Consider the following 20,273-nt stretch of genomic DNA (forward strand, 5'->3'; position numbering starts at 1 on the left):
TTTTTTCAAGAAATTAATTTTTGATAGGGATAAATTGGAAACAAATGTTAACAACAGCATAGTTAAATGATCACACATCCATAAGAAGTATTTTGCAGCCACTGATATTTGCTTACGAGAAACTTTAATGACCTAGGAAACAACTCACAGAGGGAAAAACCGAGATATAAAATTCTATAGAATGGTCAAATACGCTAATAGAAAGACTAATAGCAAATACCAAAATGTTGACAGATCTCTCTGGATAGTGGATTTCTAGTGATTTTTAATTTCTTTACACTTTTCTCTATTTTCTAAATTTCCAGTAATTATTTTATAATCAGAAGAAACCTTAAAATGGAAAACTTATTTAACACGGTATTAGAAGTACGACCCAATGTGGTGCCTTGGAAACATGCCAGCTTCCAAATACCTCATTGCTCTTTCCTGTTTCTCCAACAATGGTGCTCTGAAGCGTAAGAGGAAACATGAAGTAAAAGGCAGTTTTTATATGGCAGTTTACTTCTGTTAGCATTTTAAATTTTCCCCTGGCTTTGATAGACGTTACAAAACATAGACATGTTTGGGAAGGGAAGGGGAGTAGAGGACAAAACAGATTTTTATCTGCATTGTTTTAAATATGTTTTCTTTCAATGGAAGCTTAAGACCTTTAAGGAAACGTTTGTGGTATTCCTGGAATACATTAGGGATCTTGAAGAGCTACTACATAAGCCTACAGATTCACATTTTATAGTTTTTTGGTGCCAAAATTACTAAGGTAGTTGTTGAAAATTAGCCAAGAAAACGGTAGCTTTTATCACATACTCATAATTGCAGAGGCTTAAGGATTTTCTTGAAACTTGATGATTGTTTAGAAAATGAGTAAAAATTTCAGTGGTAAAACAAGTTTGGTATTTCCTAGGTGAAAACAAAGCCTCTGAAATCAACCCTGCCACAAAGCCATTTTCAGGAAATCAAGATCAAAACCAGCGGTTTGGCTGTGTCTTCTACTGGTGAAGATGACTGGCAGAGCTTGGTAACAAATCAAATAAATGAAATTGAAAAGTTTCTAAGCTCCGAAAATGACAACCTACCTAAAAAAAGAAAAGCAGAAGAGATGGTAGGAAAAACGGATTAAAATAATGTTGATAAATGCTTTCAGTGGTGAACTGACTTAATTGAAATATTGATGTGGTTTAGACCAGAACACGACTGTTACATCTAAAACTTACAGCTGTAGTCAGTTTTCCAACTTTTTCTGTGATGAAACTGTGTTACTGTTAACGTTTTCTCTCAGTAAATGCTTCATTTAAGATAGCTAAGATTGCAAGGTTTGCTGTTAGCATTCAGTTTCCCTTAATTAAATGTGTCTTTCCTCCATATACTCTTTCATCAAAGCTCTTGCTGCACACTCCAAAACCCTTCCTTACAGAATACAACTTATGTGTTATACAAAACAGACGTAGTGACCCTTTGTAATCTATTACTTTGTACGCTCTGAAGATTGTGATTTCTTTTAAATTTGAGACAATAACTATCCAGACTGTAGTCAGATTTCAGGCTATAATGTTTTACTATGATTTAGATCTTCCAAAAAGAACAAAATTATATAGCATAAAAATTCAGGTATCTGAAAGACTCAAAAGGCTGTTTTTCACTTTGTTCAAGTTTTGTTTCCAGGCATTAAGTGTGTCATAGAGTTGTTGCCATTGTTGTTTTCCAAATGTCCGATGTGTGCTATGACTGGAAAAATTAAAAACAAAGTTATTACTCAACCTTTTATCCTCTGGTATTTTTTTTTTTTTTACACAATATTACACACTTCTATCTAGTTAAAAGCAAGGTTAAATATACACAGAAGACATAATGTAGAGTTGTAAGAATGATTAGAAGCTTATTTTTTAAAAAACCTTTATTTGCCATACTGATCCTAAACCATCTATTTTCCTGAACTACATAAACCAGACACGGAAGTCATTAATATTCTAGCCAGTACTGAGCCATTAAATGAAATGTGCTGGAAAATAGGACTCTTTCATTAAATAAGCTAATCACATTCAGTCTGAACTTTAATAAAATTATGATAAATAGCAGCTATTTAACTACAGTCAACTGCTAACACCACCTTGGTTCTCTAAACATTTAAGTGAAATAGAATAAATTGTTCTACAAAATGCTGCAAAGTATTAAGTGTCTTACCTGACAACTACTTTTCTCTGGGTTTGATCAATTTTGCAGTAGACCATTTTAGTTCTTACCGCTGAAAAAAAGATGTTTTACATGACATGTTATATGGAATATTCCCAAGGAAAACAGCCTAAGGTATGAAGCTGTGACCAAGTAAACCATAATAAAACTTTACAGTTTTCCAACATTATTTTACAAACTGGCTCTTTGAATTTAATAAGAAGCCCAGCAATGTAATGCAACCAAAAGGAAGGCCATGAATTTGTCCTCTGGTTGCTGCGCCTATCTATATTAAATATCACATACGGTTTTTATTAAGAATTCTGGCGTTCTCTGAAATCACATGGGGGCGGGGGGGGGAACGGGGCTAGTTTCTTAAGATATTATAATACATGTTATTAATCTTAAAAGTCCTAATTAAAAAAAAAGTCCTAATTAACAGTTAAACCACTTTATAATGTAATTATTGAGGAAGAAGGTGCTATTTCTAGGCCAATCATAAAAAACTGGTAATGGTTAATATTTGCAGATCATTTACTATGTGCCAGGCACTGAGCTGAGTGCTTTACCTGCATTAATTCATTTAACCCTCACAACCAGAAGACCTAGTCTCAAACACAGGTCTAATACTAAAATCTAGGCTCTTAACCACTATGATATACTGCCTAAAGGTCTTTGTTCTACATGACTTCAAGGAATAGACACACACCAAAAACCACACAGCTCTTTATATTCCACTGAACTTTCACTATGCTACAAATATAATCTTCTAATCTACTAAGCTCAGTTTCAAGATTAAAAATCTTATGTTTCATGGGGTAGGAAGAAAAATTCTAGGAAAAAACGAAAATGTTCCAATTGCCTTACCATCAATAACAAATGCTTCAACATCATCAGCTCCAATCTGAAGTTCTTGTTGCATTGTGTCAAAAGAAATTTCTTTACTTTCCACTGCCATTCCCATAAAAGTAAGTAGTCTCATTTTTGCCATATTCTGTTCATGTAGTAGGCCTGAGTAACACAGTAGTGAAGCCAGATGAGTATCCATACTAATTACAGTCCTGCATGATTACAACTCTCGTGTAAAATCGTGGAAGTCACTGTGTTTGGGTACTTATACAGAGTAATTTTCACAAAGCTTCTTATATTTACAAACCATAAACTAACCCCATAATTAAATTATGAAGCAGTTAAAATTATTTTTCTATAACTACATTTCTTTATTGCTTCAGTGCCACAGGTGATAGATTCAAAGTTAAGAATAAGCTATAAAATGGTATTTTTAGGCCCTAAGTTTTATACATTTTACATTTTTAATATTTATTTATATATTTTAGGAGATAAAGTATACAAAGTACATTTCATAAGAACATTCTCATTTAATTGAATTAAACTTACTTTTACTAATGGCTCTCCATTTAAACACAAGATTCCTTATCTACTTACTATTTGTTCTGTGTCTGAGTTACTGGCAAACATGGAGTTTTAAAATATTTTAGTATACATTCACTTATGAAAATATTCCATTTCCCTTTAGACCACTTTGGACTTAATACTTAAAAATCAAAACTGCAGAAGTGTATTTAACATTTATAGGTTTAAAATGGTTAGTACTAGATAAAATTAACAGTGATACCTGTTCTTTTTAAGGCAAAAGTAGAAAAACTGTACAAATAATCAAATTTTGCCTTATAATTTCTAATAAAACATTCTGCTACAATTATTCAGATCACAAACAACTGTTAAACCTTAAAGGAACAATGAATTACCTAGTCCCGATCCTTTCACTTTAAAAAAACAATAAAACTGAGTAAAGAGATTAAGTGATTTACTTTTTAATAACAAGGTGGCAGTCCTAGGCCTAGAAAAGAAGTTCATTTATAAAATAAATAACTAGAAATACAAATACCTACAAATCCTGAATATCCAAATTACCTATTCCTAAATAGAAGCTGCATTATAGCACAAACATACTTGACTTGATGCTATTTCTTAATTACAAAAACAAGTTTCTAAAGTTAATTTAGAAATACTTAACATGTTCCTTTTCTCTGAACTTGCAACTTCTGTAAACTCAGCAAATGACCAATCACGTACCCTCTAGTAATTAAGAGCCTCAAGTTTGTACTGTTAAAAAAAAGTTCTAAGCACATTTAAAATTTACAACATTCAGAATATTAGCAGAAGACTAGGGAAGCCCATTAATATAGGACATAATTGTTAATTAGCTGTAATTATGATGCAGGCTTTCTATTTGGCACAGATTCAACAAAAACATGATCACCATAACTCAAATGAATGAGGTACCCAAGTAAGTACTGCTAACCAGGTTTAATGGAAATCTACAAGCATCAAAAAATCAATTAGTGCACATTAACCCTAATTAACAAATGCAAATTAGATGCTGATTAACTTTCCGAAGCAAGAAGGCAGCAACTGGATAACACCAGATTACATGTGGACATGTTAGGGCAACTCAGCTGACACAAGATAGTGCTACTGTTGGCCCAAGTTGTCAGTGTTAATAAGTGTTCTGAGATAAACTGATGCCACCTGTGGAACCTAGACATTTGTAACCAGACTTTCAGCTGTAATAAATGTTTAATACATCTAAAAACCAAAAATAAACATTTAGTAAGATGTTTTCCCAGAAACATCTTTCACAAACAAATTTCCAATAAATGGTTGCTAATTTGCACAGATTGCGAGAAACAAAAGGCAAAACAGGGAATCTGATTTCTGGTTTGCACAGAAATTCTATTATGTTTTTTCTATCACAGAATACTAAAGATTTTTCTCAATATTTGGCAATATAAGAAAATTCCTTAACATTACCAGTTCAATGGACATATTTAGTCCTCTTTTAATATGATAAAATGATAGAAACTCCTAAAATTTTTAACATATAATTTAAAATACTCTTGAAATTAGATTTGTTTTACTGCTACGCCCTGTGCAGTGACAAGCTTACCGTAAATCAAAAAACTTAGAGGAATGAAGATTGTTTCTAGAATGAATTATGTAAAACCATGATCTAACACGTAGAAACCTGCATTTAAAAACATTTCAAACTGATGTTTAAAGTAAAACAGAACCAAACTTAAAGCCTTTAGGACTCTTGTTCTCAAAATCAAACTATTATGCTAGTGAAGTCTGAGTTTAGACTTGTAGGAAGCTGTGCTTTGTTTCATGAAAGTAGAATATTACCTTCAAAGAGGAAGTCACAGTGTTGTGTGTCATATTTCAATTTTAAAGTTATAAAAAAATCTAATTTTATGGAAACATTTATTCATTACTAATATGTCAAAACCTTAATGCAGTAATAAAAAAATGTGCATCATTGAGCAATTTCTGCATTGTCACTGACCCCTGTCTTAAAATGCTGCAATATAGAAAACGTAATTTTAATGCATGCAATAGCTTATGAACCAGTGCTCCTTTGAAACAGTCAATTACACATCAATGGGGGAGTGTCAAAGTGTTAATTACTACTCCTTTTTCTTTGGTGCGTAAATAAAGAGGTTGCTGACATTAACATTCCATCACATAGCTTCATGCCAGGAAACAAATTAACTGGGACAGAATGTGGTTTTCTGGGTCTAGTGCACCTGGCAAAGCATTCAACACAAACACACTTGCATCTACTTTATCTTGGTGTATTTCAAACACCTTATTATGTTCAGAATAATTCAATCTTCCCAATTCCAATGGCTGCACAAAATTTACAGGTGACAGGAATTAATGATTACCAAATTGAGGACTAATAGTATAATCAAAGTAGATTATAAATGTATTCTTTATCTACACTTCAACCAACCAGGAAAACTAAATTCAATTTTAATATGGAAAATATAACTAGTCTCTAATGTGTTCTGATTATTGCCCAGTAGAAAAACAAAGCATCTTAGCTTCAGTTGACTTCACTCTCAAAAAATGGGTAGTTTTAGAACAATTTAAACCTGTTCAACTACAGATTTTCTAAGTTTTCCCTTTTTAATTTTAGCATGATAAAAACATGCTCCAGAAGGAATATATTGAATATATACTATGCAGTTTGCTCAATGAGGATAAGATTCAATTCGGCAACATTTACTGAACTCTGTTGGTCTAGAAAGAAAGCTCCAAGATAAAAATCATAAACCTTAAACTTACTATGCTGTCTTCAACAAACTGTAGTTAGGAAAATTTCTCCTATCACACAAAATCACAACTCCATTTCTAACTCTATCTTCAGCTTCACGTAGATGTGCTTAGCAACACAGTATATATATACTTCTATAATTTGTTAATGGGGGGAGGGGGAGAACCAAGTATAAAAGACTATATTAGAAGGAAAAAAGCTATTTGCTACAAATGTGACTATGGCTTTTTAAAAGAAGTACCAAAAATGTAAATCACCGAGCATCTAAGGAATAAGATCTTTTACACCACTGGTTAGGGTAACCTACGCATAAGGCCATGATCATATTTGCTGGATCTTTCATTCCTCTCTCTCTCTCTACCCCTCCAAAGAAGAATCCCCACAACTTACCAAGTGAATCAATGAAGTCTTTATTATTCTGATAAAACTTGACATATGATGCCAATTTAGCACTCACAAAAATGGTTAAAAGCTATACAGATAAACACAAAAAGACAAAGATACAATATTCAATATAGAATTAACATTTATACTCAAGATACTTTTAAGACACTGACTCCCAGCAACAAGACTCCACATTTCCTTCAAGCAGAAATTTCAATCTGTTTGATCAAATTACCATCTGAATTTGCTTTCATTAAAACTCATTTAGATGAAAGAATCAGTAAATACGGTGTCCTCTAAACGATCTACCCCAAAAGATGGTGGAAATGACAGTACAAATAGAAATAATCCAAAATGTATTTATAATTGCACTTGAAAAGTACATTCATCTGTTTTTTAAATATCAGATTTATCTTTCTAATTGGGGATAGCTGACACTATATACTAAGAAGAAATCTGTATTCTCTAAGTTCATAATGGCCAGGCAAGTGAGATGAAGGAAAGGGAGGAAGAACAGGAGGCATGTGTTTGGTGGCTGGAGAAAAGCTGAATTCTAGTACTAAATTTCAGTCTGTTCCTGATACAAAAATGAATATAGTTCTTCTCTTTCTAGATTTCTCTAAGAGTCATGTTCATTAATACAAAGAAGTAGAGTTACGGTTCAGTATGTTAGATTTAGGAGAAAATATTTTTAACATTAAGGATAAACTACTTACATCATGAATAAGCTCGCCTTCCAAAAACTTGACTGGTTTTAAAGTAAGAAGATGGTCAAAAAGAAATGCATTTGGGTCTTTCAATGCTCGCACAATACACCTTAATTGGAAAACAAAAACCCAAGCTCAGAGTCTTGAAATTCAGGTACTTTTCACTGCCTTTGCAGACTGCAAAATATATTCAATTAAGTAAAATATCTATGAGTTCAATATACACTGCATTAAAAAAGCTACAAAATTGGGCTTAAAACAGGCCAATAAATCTATCAGTGATGTCCATTTTAATAAAATTACTCGTAGAGGGACTTCTGTGGTGGTCCAGTGGTTAAGAATCCACCTTCCAATGCAGGGGCTGCGGGTTTGATCCCTGGTCGGGGAACTAAGGTCCCACATGCTATGGGGCAATTAAGCCTGTGCCGTCAACTAGAGAGCCCGTGTGCCACAAACTAGAGCCCACGTGCCACAACTGGCGAGAAGCCCATGCGCCCCAATGAAAGATTCCACATGCGGCAACAAAGATCCCACGTGCCACAAATAAGACCCGACACAGCCAAAAATAAATAAATAAAATTTTAAAAATAGTTACCATAGACAAAAACAGCTGGAGAGAAAGCACCACCAAAGTAATCAAAGAATAAAACAGCACCAGTATTTTTTTTTACTATTTATGCCAGACACTAAGGTAAGTGCTTTAACATGTATTACTTCATTTCATCCTCACAGCACCCTGAGAGACATATGGTATTATCATGCCCATTTTATCAACGATGGAATAACCCTATAAAGAAGTTATCATAATTTCCATTTCATAGATTTAAAAAACGGACTCTATTCTTATTGCTACTAAATAGATCTAGGACTGTTTGAAGCAGTTATTCCCATTAACAATGCGCTAATTTTTACAGAAAGCCACCAGCCTTTCCCCATCTACGTACCTTAGTATTAAGGTAAAATCAACCCAAGATTAGGTTCTACTACTCAGGTTGGGAACCCCCACTGCAGCAATACCCCAAATAGCAAACACCATGTGGCTATTTCACATGCATTCTTTGGTTTCTTTCAATACCAAATCTTGAATTTTGGTATCTACATTAGAATCCTCATGGCGCACATGGTATCAAATGGCTTTGGATCACTGGTAGATGCAAACATGACTTCAGCTATATGACTGAACGGTGTAGCTCACCTCTACCCTGTTGACAGTCATCACTGGAACACTGTGTTTAACGTTACCTGTGGGCATCAACTCGAGCCTGGGAAGCATTGTCCTCTGTGTAACTTCCTAGCAATTCCACCATGACTTTTGATGCAGCATCACTAAAAAGAAATACAGCTTTAGGAATTTCACAGTATCATTACTGCTATCCATTCATTCAAAAATATTTACTAACTGCCAGGTACTGTGTTGATGATACATATAATGGTGACCCAGAGACACAGTCCTCCACTATGGAAAAAGTCATGGAACTTTCCTTCTAGGAGGAAAGAGAGACGACTAAGGAAAAATAACAAGTAAGTGCCATAAAGGAAATAAATGGTGATGTAATAGAGTAACAAGAGCAGAGACAGGAAAGAGGAGGCTACTTCATATAGAATGAGCAAGGAAAGTCTCTCTGAGGAAATGACATGTAAGCTGAGATCTAAAGAATGTAAAATAATTGGCCATGAAACGTACTAGAGGTAGAAGGTGGGGGCTGGATGAGCTTCCAGGCAGAGAAGACCAGGTATAAAAGCCCTAGGTGAGGAACTTCGCTGGTGGTACAGTGATTAAGAATCCGCCTGCTAATGCAGGGGACACGGGTTCGAGCCCTGGTCCGGGAAGATCCCACATGCTGCAGAGCAACTAAGCCCGTGTGCCACAACTACTGAGCCCACATGCCACAACTACTGAAGCCTGTGCACGTAGAGCCCGTGCTCCGCAATGAGAAGCCACTGCAACGAGAAGCCCATGCACCGCAACGAAGAGTAGCCCCTGCTCGCCACAACTAGAGAAAGTCCGTGCGCAGCAACGAAGACCCAACGCGGCCAAAAATAAAAAAAATTTTTTTTTAAATTAAAAAAAAAGCCCTAGGTGAGAAAAAGGTTTTGTGTCTGAGAAACTGTTAGGATAGTACAGCTGAAGTTGAGTCAACACCAGATATTTAAATAACTCCACTAATGATATCCTTCCAATTGAATCATCCTTAGAATTATGCAGATGATCAATTTTAACTGCAGTGAAAAGTACAAAATAATTAAATGCATTCTCTCAATCTGAACTCTTTGTAAATGTTTATCTTCACCCTTCATTTCTTCCTTTAAACTGATGAATCTTCAGCCAGTTACAGAAAGCTTAACAGTTCCCTATCACCTTTTTTCATTTTCTAAAAGCCCTTCTTTCCCCCCACATCTGGATTCAACCTGGGTAAAATCAGTAAGCTATACCATTTATTTTAAAAACTTAAATGATATTCTAAAACTCCCCCACAAAACCAGGATTCAATTAAATTATTATCTTGCACCACACTGCAAGCATAGGCACACTTTCCAGTTTTAACAACCATAGTATACTTCAGTCTAATACATCTTATCAGTTAAAGAAATCTGAATTCACAAAGATCAGATAAAATGGTCCATTTAAAGTGCACAATATCTGACATATAATGAGGACTCAGAAGATATTACACAATTTGCACTCATCAACCACCAATATAAACAAAATCATGAAGGGGGCACCCATAAACGTAAGCATTCTTACTAAGAGGGCAAGGCAACTCTCAGAATTCTATTTAGAAGCAGAAACAAACAAACCAACAAAAAGCCAAACAACAACAAAAAAACTACCATTTTCTGTGTACTAGACAAAAACCAAATCTTAAAATTTAAATCAGCAGCATGACAGAAATTTGAATGAGCATCCTTCCCTAGTTCCTTAAGTGTAGGTAGCATTCATCAACTCAGGGCCCATCACTACCAACAGATTGGGAATACAATGGTTGACAGACAAGGTTCCTAGCCTTCACTGAGCCTAAAACCTCATAAACCTTTTAACCAAGCGTGTGAAGCGCCATGATAAAAGTACAGGGTGCTGTAAATATGGGAGGAGCATTTCAGGCAGAGAAAAGGAGTTGAGTGTAGTTCTAGACCAAACATAGGCAAACTTTCCATGAAGCACCAGGCAATAATTATCTTAGGCTTTGCAGGCTATCTGGTTTCTGCCGCAACTACTCAAGTCTAGGCAAAAGCAGCCACAGATGATACATAAATGATAAGTATGGGTGCATTCCAATAAAATTTTATGGACACTGAAATCTGCATTTCATATAATGGTCACAATTCAAAAAATATCCTTTTGATTTTTTTTTGTCAACCACTTAAAAATGTAAATACCATTCTTAGCTTGTAGGCCATATAAAAACAGGTACCAGCCTCTGGTCCAGACTGGGAAAGAGCATGGGTGCTTTTGCAGCTGACACAGGTTCACTATGTCTAGGGTATGATATACCAAGAGGAAGGGTATAGGGTCGTGTGTATGTGAGAAAGAGGGAGAGAGGGGGAGAGAAATGGAGGGAGGGAATATCCATACAAAGAAAACAAAGTTTCTGTGGTTTGTCACTGCACCATACAAAAATGGCAAGAGGATTATTGTCACATTCACCAAGCCCATGCTACTGCAATAAACAGGAGCCCATGTCAGAAAGGACTTATATGCCAAACTAAGAATTCTGTACTGTATGCTAAAGAAAATGTAAACCTAAAGAATGACAGGCTGAAAGTTTTGTTTCACAAAACCACTGCAGAGAGAATAAACAGAAGACCACTTCAACATGTCTTGCTTAGGAAAACAGAAACTAATTTAGAGGGAGAAAACGATAAATTCATTTTGGTCACATTGAGTTTGAGGCAACTATGGGCCACATCTAAGTAGAACCAGGTAGAAAGCAGTTGGACATAAGGGTCTGAAGCTCAGAAGAGAAGCCCAGGTTGAATGCCTCTGGGAAGGGCATACACTCTAGTTCCATAAACCACTTCATACTGCCTTAAGTCACTGCTTCTTACATCCACTGCTTTTGCAACATGTTCATTTTTCAGATATATTCATTTAGCCCTTATATACTAAGTACCTACTCATGTCAGACACTGTTCTAATAATGAACAAAAAGTTCCTGCCCTTGGGAAACTTACATTCTAGAGGGGACTGACACATAATAAACATGAAAATATAGCATGTCAGTTAGTAATAAGTGTAGTGGGGCCGATAATAAAATAGGGATGAGGGGAAAAAAGCAATGTGAGGGTAAGGGAATACTGTTATTTTTACAGATAGCCAGAGAAGGTCTTTCTGATGAGGTATAAATTGAGCAGATTCGAAGAAGGGAGGTAGCCACAAATGAGGTGTGAATGAAGCAAAGAATCTAGACAGGTGCCCCAAAAGCCAACTGAAGGAAGTGTTTCAAGAAGGAAAGAGTGATCACCTGTGACAAATGCTGCAGACACTTCCTAATATGTTAACATTAGGGTATGTCTACGAGAGCACAAGATGGGTAATGATGTCTTATCTCAATTTCTCTGAGAATTAGCTTTGTAATTCTTTGTAATTACCTTAGTTATTTCCTTTTTACACAGAAAAGACTGAGGATCTACTAAACAGCAATTAGAGAAATCATCCAATGAGTAGTCATCAACTCTGATAAGCACTAGACATTCAAAAGGAAACAGTAACACTCATCATTTTAAAATACTGTACCAGAAAAAAGACTAACTTTTTATTTTATTTATTTTTTTTGCGGTACGCGGGCCTCTCACTGTTGTGGCCTCTCCTGCTGCGGAGCACAGGCTCCGGACACGCAGGCTCAGCGGCCATGGCTCACGGGCCCAGCCGCTCCGCGGCATGTGGGATCTTCCCGGACCGGGGCACGAACCCGTGTCCCCTGCATCGGCAGGCGGACTCTCAACCACTGCGCCACCAGGGAAGCGCAGACTAACTTTTTAAAGATGAGCTTGAAAAAATGAAAAGGATGATAGGAATAAAATATCCAATATTTACTGAGTACTTTCTCAATAAGGAAACCACTATTTTAAGAACTTCATGTGTACATTACCTTATTTAATCTTTTCAACAACCTTATGAGGCAAGTACTACTATTATATCCACTCTGAAGTTGGAAACTGAGGTACAGAGATTTATTTAGTGTCATATACAAGTAAGAAAGCCAAGGTTTGAAATCCCAGTAGTTTTATTCCACAGCCTGCACATTTATAGCATGTTAAAATATGGACTCTTTCTCCAACAGCTTTTATGCCCTCCCCATTTGAGACTGTCCAATATAAAACTACCTACTCTTAACAGTTACTGACAACTGGCTAGAATGCTGCCACAAGTGTGCTAGCATGTAACAGACCGTAGCCACTGATACAAAATGAAATAGGCTATTAATGCAAGATTCCCTATTTAACTTCTTTTATAATAAAACGCTGCAACTTTCACAACAAAAATATAATTTCCTCTTGTATTGTTAAATGTAAATGATCTGCAAAAACTTTACATTACTTTAACGTAACAGAAACATTAATCTTATTGATCGTCTCTAATATATTAAACACCCTAGCACTGAAAGCAACTATAAAAATTGTGCAATAAAACTAAACCGAAGGGCATCCCTGGTGGTGCAGTGGTTGAGAGTCCGCCTGCCGATGCAGGGGACGCGGGTTCGTGCCCTGGTCCTGGAAGATCCCACATGCCGCGGAGCGGCCGGGCCCGTGAGCCATGGCCACTGAGCCTGCACATCTGGAGACTGCGCTCCGCAACGGGAGAGGCCTCAACAGTGAGAGGCCCACATACCACAAAAAATAATAATTAAAAAAAAAAACTAAACTGAAGACTGATTACTTTTCCTAAAAGTTTTTAACCACTATGTGAAAAGAGAAATTAAAAAGCCAGGTCAAAATGGTAGGATTATCCTTCAACCCTAATTCTAAAAACTGGGCCAAATATATCATTTGGTAGCATCCATAAACTGGATGAAGAATAAATATTTTGGGCATGAAGTTTGCTGGGCTGAATACAAGCCTTAGAAACTCAAGACCTTGCAAAAGCACAATTAAGTACCATTTAGTACAGTCTATTGCAAAATTTCATCTCAGGGGCACTGTTATATTTATTAAGAGACTCTGACTATGACTATGACTGATAGACTCTCACCACCATTAAACAAAAGTGATAGCACTACCCTATACTAAGACATCAAAGCACCATTAAATAACTTAAGTCTAATATTGCAGCTTTGGGATTAACAGTTGTACCATTTTTAGAACAAAAGCAAGTTTTGCTTTTTAAAAAGTATAAAGATGGGAAAGACTATTTTAAACTTTGCAGTTATCTTTAATTTAGTAGGTGAAATTTACAGAAAGAAATTTATAGCAACTCCTTAGAGAACGAAGTAGAGCAAAATCACTTATCCTACCTGTCCTTAAAAAAGTCTCAACTACTTATATTGCCATTATGTTTTAAGTCAATACATTAATTCTGAATACCTTTTCTTACAATCCACAAGTGCCTCATAAAGTAGCCTTAAAAGGGTGTGTTTTTTCTCAGTGGTGAGGTTCCAGTCAGAAATCCATTTTCTAACCTACAACGAGATTGACAAAAAGGAGAAAATTTAGTGACACAGTGAACATATTTTCACAGTTTAAAAGATAACATTTAGAAGACATATTTGCTTATTTGAGCTCTAAAACTATACTTCTTATAAGGAGAACAAGTATTTCACATGGTAACTCACTTGATCCAGCTCAGTTGGAATATACTGGATGGCCCCACAAGATGCTGCCACTTTAATGAGGCTGCAATATACTGTATATCTTACAGGAGTATTCTTATCCATCCCATGGAAAAGGTTGCTTAGCCTGGTTAACAAACAAATAATAAGACAATGCTGGAGATCAGTAACTACGGTAACTAAATTGAGATTATATGTTCTGACAACAAACTTGAAAGGGATACTATTAAGAACGCCACATTACAAGGAGGGAAATGGTGCACAGGAGAGTTAAGTGACTTGTCCAAAGACACGCCACCAATAGAAGTCACAGGTGACAGTCAAGTTCTAGAATTCTTGCTTTTAACCATTAAATGACAGTAACATGAATAGCCCCTTGAAAAACTGGGCCTCTTGCAGTTCTTAACTTACAACTGCAGTCTCAGAGATGGGCGTTCACCTTCCCGAAATTTGACCAGTTTCTCACACAGGCTTTCAATCAGAGCTTCTTGCTTATCTGCTTCCAGGATCAACAGGAGGGATACCACACTGTTCATCACACTTTCAACATCTACACATGTATGGATGACACAACAGTGATATTATAATATTTAATGTATCTTGTTAAACATGTATTTCCAGTGTTTTAATACACCAAAGACCATTAAACATAAAACACTTAAAAGGTACTCTGGCTACTGTAAAGCAGTTCTAAAGAACACTTTTCCTTCAATGGTGTGCATTATACTAAAAAACACAGTGCACATGAATTCAAACTAAACCAGCTCTGTTGTATAGTTATCATTCAGAAAGCAACTCACACATTTTATTGAAGGACGAAGTTACTACCCAAGATTTGGTTTTCAACCAGTAAAACAGAAGACTGACTTACATGTCTATGTACTATACAGTTTCAATTTTACTAGCAAGATACTAATTGTACACCAAGTTTAATCTCAAACCTTAACTAGAGATTTTAGGACTCCCAATTTTCAAAATTTCCCCTTTTATCTCAATAAATAGAGAATCAGCCAAATAATTAAATCAGCTTTTAGATTACCTGAAATTGTATTCCATCTCATATTAATCTAAACCTTATGAAAAGAAAAGATTCATTTTTTCCTTCAGTTCATTCTGAAATTACCAGTATTTACCGTGTGCAATAACACTCAAAAAACATGTAAAAAAGATGTTTTATCAAAATAGGCTTATTTCATGAGTAAAACAGATGAGAATAAACTGAAAGTGTGTGCAAAGATTAAAAACAACAGTGCTTAAAAGTTCTAAGGTCTAAAACAAAACAAATATAATTCACATGAAAGTTTTAAAAGTAGGTCCTCTATGATTAGTAAATATTACAAAAAATTAAAGACAAACCTTTATCATCTTCCTTCAGACATACATCACAGGCTTCAATAATTTGAGCTAAATCTACATGAAGTCCACCTTCTGAGTTCTCTTCTGAAATTTCAGCTCCTTTAGATTTCAAATAAGCTCGAAGCTCAGCAGCCTGTTGAATCAAATAGGGTTGCTATATATATCTATAAAACGAACTATGAATCACAAATCACAAGATTTCAAACCATTCTGACGTATTTCTAAAAAAATAAAATGTAAACATAGCACTTAATGGTAACTTTAAATTATGTTAAAGTGCCTTTCCCCCAGCTCATCCACCATCACAGCCCCACAGGTTTTCGTCAACAAGTGGCTACACAGACCCACTATAACCCACACTGATCACTGTCAAATTTCCCTCATATCACCTATATATCCTGCTGGACTTCCAGTATACAGCAAAAACCTTTCTACTATAACACAAAGCTTTTTTTGGGAGGAGGAGTGGGGGAAGGGAATAACTGATCTGATTTCTTTTAAAGAAGTTTTATTGCTCTCAGGTCTACATAACACAATACTTTAAAAAGTTACAGACATTACCCTGGCAAGAAAGTAATCGTTTGTTAATTAAATGTTTGAGGACCTATCTAAGATAAGTGCTGTGGGAGACACAAAGATAAAAAGGTGATGCCTTTGAATGTCACCTTGAATAAAATGTTTCTATCAAATAGCATCTACGATGTAATTACTCTTTTAAAATGCATACCTGGATAAGAAAGCACTTTTGGATCTATAAAAACATAACTATAGTACTACATCCAGATATTTAAATATTTTCTACTCTAATGCATATATAATATTTAACAACTTATTCTTCTGAGGACTTGGTATTTATGGCAACCACACATGAATGCAAACAGTGTTTAAGATAATAAAATGAAGAACTGAAATGGAGATGTAGGGATACCATTAGTAAATATGTAGGCATCACATTTCTAAACCCACAAATATGTCTGGCTACCTAAGTGTATTAAAGCTGTTGCTCTGATGGTGCTATCATTTCAGATAACACAGTAACTTCACATGAATTGGTATCATAAACAAGATTTCATAAAACAAACCTCACCATATCAGAGTGCACAAAAACATCACTGCATATTTCTCTATGAAGGAAACATGGTATGGTTCCCCCCTACCCCACAAAGGCATCTGTTCAGTTTCTGCTTTGTACCCACAAAGCAAACTATTCAATCAACAGTTTATTGTTTTCATCTGTCATCCCTACTGGCCACAGGTGGTTATGGAGTGGTAAAAGCAAAGAAAAGGAAACAAGGACTCTGAACGCCACTTAACTCTAATCAGAGAATATGACCAAAGTTTAACTCCCAAAGCAGTCACCTATTTACTGTGAAACAAGAACATTAGCATAACCTAACTAGAAATGACACTTTAAAACTAATATAATCAATGACAAGAACTTTCTGCATCTACAAACCCTCTTCTATGTTAGGAAAAAAAACCACTTTTTTTCAGTCACCTAATAGCCAATTGCTGATAACGTGATTCCATTCCTACTCAGATAGGCCTTTTTTTCCTTCCACATCTTCTTTTCTAATTATGCTTAACTCATTCCCTAGCCTTTTTTCCCCCCCATTTTTCTTTCCCCTTCTTCCTTTGCTCTTCAGGACTGAAGGTCTGCATTTCTACCAAGGGTGTGGGGGGGGGAATCACATCTGCAATTCTAAAAGTTATCTTACACTAGTATTGATATTTTCTCTTCTATCGAAACCAAAATTTCCATGTTAGTGGAGTAGCAGAAAAATACAAAATGACAACCCTTAACGACTTCACAGAATAGTTTTCAGTTCTGCAAAATTAGAGAAAATCATTTCAAGTTTAGTTTAACTCCCACCAACTAAAGTTTAACTTTTGTTATGGGGAAAATGAGAAGCATGAGCCATGCAAACCAAAGAGCAAACCCCAAACAGAAAATTTAAAAATATTAAGATTGTTCACCAAGTGTATGCCTCAAAGTATGAGGATGGAATTGACGTTATGCGTTCAGGTTACAGAACCCTCACTCTTGCTCAAGTAAGAATGTAAAATAGGGCCTACGTATAAAATAGGCGTCACCTGTGCCCTTGTGGTCACAATAATAATATAGCCATTTTGATCTTTAGTACCAAATTATTTTTCCCTGAACTGCTTACGCCGTCTAAAGATTCGCCACCTCCCACTCCGGATGTGGCTGCATTTGGAGGACGGAAGCAGATACCCTCCGCAATGAGTCAAAAAGTACCGTGTCGACAGACAGCAATGACTCCAGGCTGGAAGAGCCCCGACGCCGACCAGGAAGTTGGCCGTCAGGCCTCGGGCCCAGCACTGGGAGTGCTGGCTGGCGGGCAACCCCAGGCCTCCAGGAACGCGCGCCCCTGCCTCGCGGCCTCCGCACTCCGATGTGTGGAGGACTGAACCGCGGCTCTCGGCTCCGGGGCGGGCTCCGCGGGGCGGCGTCCCGCTCGCCCGGCCCTGGCTCGGCCCCGACTCGGCCCTTCACACTTCTGAGCCTCCCCTACACCCCACCCTGGCGGCATCCGCCTTCCGGGAGCATACCTGATCTTCCTCGCTGATGTCGATGAACGCCGGGACGCTCATGGCGAAGGCTGGAGCACTTAGAACACTCGGCCCTCAAACCACGCCGACCGGAAAAAGGAGCTGGGCCGCGCGCCGGCGCCTCACAACCGCTTCCGGGTCAGCCTGCGCGGGTCTTGCGGGCGGGGTCACCAGGACGGGCGAAGCCACGGAGACCAATCGCAGCGCGCGCTCTGTGGGGCGGGGCCGGGCGGAGGCGGAGGCGGAGGCGGAGGCGGAACGAGCCCTACGGGCTACCTTCCTGCATGGTCTCTCGTCTCTTCTAACTCCGGTAGGTGGGGTGTGGTCTGTGCTCCGTATTATCGCCTCGCTTGCGCCTCACGGGGACCACCTACCCTTTTGAAATTTGGGTGCGATTTTTTTCCGAGTTATAATTTAACCCACATTTCAGCCTTTATTGAGGGACTAGCTAGCAAGCAGGCAGTGCTCTCTACCGCGGGGACAGCAGTAGTTTTCAAAATAAGCTCCCCGACGTGCAGCTTACATTCCATTGGGGGCACACAGAACACAAACAGTACAAAGTAATTAGAAACGCAGACCTGAATAGTGTAATGTTTTACAGCACAGACTCCAGAATCGAATTTCTTGGGGTGGAATCCCTGCTGCACCATTTGATGGATGTGTGATTTGGGGCAGTTGCTTAACCGCTGCTTTCCAGCTTCTTCTGGAAAAATTAGATCAAGTACTTAACTCATGGTGTTGTTCTGAGGATTAAGTAAATTAATATATAAAGCAATTAAAACAGGGTGAGCTCTAGATGTATTAGCTGTTATTCAGTAGTTATGTTAATTAGCACCAGTAAAACAACAGAGAAAGGGGTGGTGTGTGTATGAGTGTGCGTGCATGCCATTTTAGATAGAGTAAGCAAAGAAAATGGCTCACATGTCATTGAGAAGTGAAGGAAATGAGGAAAGTACCAATGGAGAAATCTGCAGGAGAGCTTTTCATGCAGAAGACATCAAGGAAAGGACGCGAGGCAGGTGCAAGGAAGCCTGTAGGCTGGATTTGAGGAGGAGAGGAATAGATGAGATAGCCATGGCCAGATCATTGTCTTGTAGGCTATAATAAAAAATTTGGTTTTGACTTTAACAAGCCTCTAACAGGTTTTGAGCAGAGGAGTGAGGAGGTCAAACAACTTTTTTTGTAAAGGATCACTGTGGCAGGTGTGTTGCAAAATGATATAAGTTGAGCAAGGGCCCAAGTAGGGAAACTGGTTAGAAAGCTATTACAGAGACAGAGCAAGAGAAGATGGTGGAGTGGTGGTGAGAAATTGATTGAATTCTCGATGGTAAAACTGATAAGAGTTACTGACAGATCAGGTAAGGAGTGAGAGAAAGAGGAACTCAAGGGGATTCCAAAGTTTGGCCTGAATTCAAGCCAACGCCTTCTAACATTCTGGGGCAGACTGTCTACTTGCAGTAATTGCAAGCTTGCTTCTTATTTGAAAAAGCAAGAAAAACAACATGGAGGCCTTGATACGCACCCAAGATGGGTATTGTTTAGGAAATTAGGGAAAATTAAGTTTAAAAAAAAATGGGAAACTCAATAGTAAGAAAGAGAACAACCCAGTTTCAATGCAAATCAAAAACATGATAAGATACCACTACACACTTACCACAAAAGCTAATTTAAAGAAAACAATACCAAGTCCTAATAAGGATGTGGAGCAACTGGAACTCTGATAAATTGCTGGTAGGAATGCAAAATGGTAATAGTAATCAAGATAGTGTGATATTGACATCAAGGTAGACAGTTAGATCAAAGGAAGAGAAAAGAGAGCTCAGAAATAGACTTACACGTGGTCAATTGATTTTTGCCTAAGATACAAAGGCAGTTTAATCTTTTAAACAAATGGTGCTGGAACAATTGTATATTCATATTTGAGAAAAATGAAACTGAATCCATACTTTTACCATATGGAAAAATGAACTTAAAATGAATCTTAGACCTAAATATAAAATCTAAAACTGTTAATTAAACTTTTAGGAGAAAACACGGAAGAAAATTTTTGTGACCTTGGGTTTGTGACCAAAGATTTTTTAGATACATCTCTGAAGGACATGATCCATGAATGAAAAGAAATTGGCAAATTGGACTTCATCAAAATTAAGAACTTCTGCTCTCTGAAAGACACTTAAG

At 37.0% G+C, this 20,273-nt stretch overlaps 2 protein-coding genes across 2 annotated transcripts in view; one reads left to right on the top strand and one right to left on the bottom strand.

Moving 5' to 3' along the window:
* Positions 1-1,785, top strand: part of CCDC73 (coiled-coil domain containing 73) — a 108,830-nt gene extending 107,045 nt beyond the window's left edge. The window contains exon 18 of the mRNA XM_089915853.1: positions 902-1,785. Coding sequence (XP_089771979.1) covers positions 902-1,117 — 216 coding nt within the window. The 3' untranslated portion in view covers positions 1,118-1,785. The remainder of the gene's footprint in view (positions 1-901) is intronic.
* On the bottom strand, positions 1,529-18,221 carry EIF3M (eukaryotic translation initiation factor 3 subunit M). Its single transcript, XM_022583691.3, has 11 exons — positions 18,096-18,221; positions 15,522-15,654; positions 14,577-14,715; positions 14,169-14,292; positions 13,921-14,015; positions 8,641-8,724; positions 7,408-7,507; positions 6,698-6,779; positions 3,034-3,177; positions 2,179-2,239; positions 1,529-1,722 (listed from the first exon to the last, which is right to left on the bottom strand). Exons 1-11 carry the CDS (start codon positions 18,135-18,137, stop codon positions 1,602-1,604), a joined length of 1,125 nt encoding a protein of 374 aa, XP_022439399.1. The 5' UTR covers positions 18,138-18,221; the 3' UTR covers positions 1,529-1,601.
* Between the last annotated feature and the right edge of the window lie 2,052 nt (positions 18,222-20,273).

This window comes from Delphinapterus leucas, chromosome 7, assembly GCF_059928025.1.
Source record: "Delphinapterus leucas isolate spDelLeu-1000000601 "Yukka" chromosome 7, BTC_Dleu_Yukka2, whole genome shotgun sequence".
Classification (NCBI taxonomy): Eukaryota; Metazoa; Chordata; class Mammalia; order Artiodactyla; family Monodontidae; genus Delphinapterus; species Delphinapterus leucas.

Bases quoted from the DNA above. Each gene is read 5' to 3' on its own strand.
- EIF3M (XM_022583691.3), bottom strand. From the start codon at position 18,137: ATGAGCGTCCCGGCGTTCATCGACATCAGCGAGGAAGATCAG. The intron at 14,016-14,168 runs GTGAGTTACCAT...ATCTCGTTGTAG, and splicing joins TTCCAACTGAGCTGGATCAA to GTTAGAAAATGGATTTCTGA. The intron at 8,725-13,920 runs GTATTCAGAATT...ATTTCTTTTTAG, and splicing joins CTTGTGGATTGTAAGAAAAG to TGATGCTGCATCAAAAGTCA.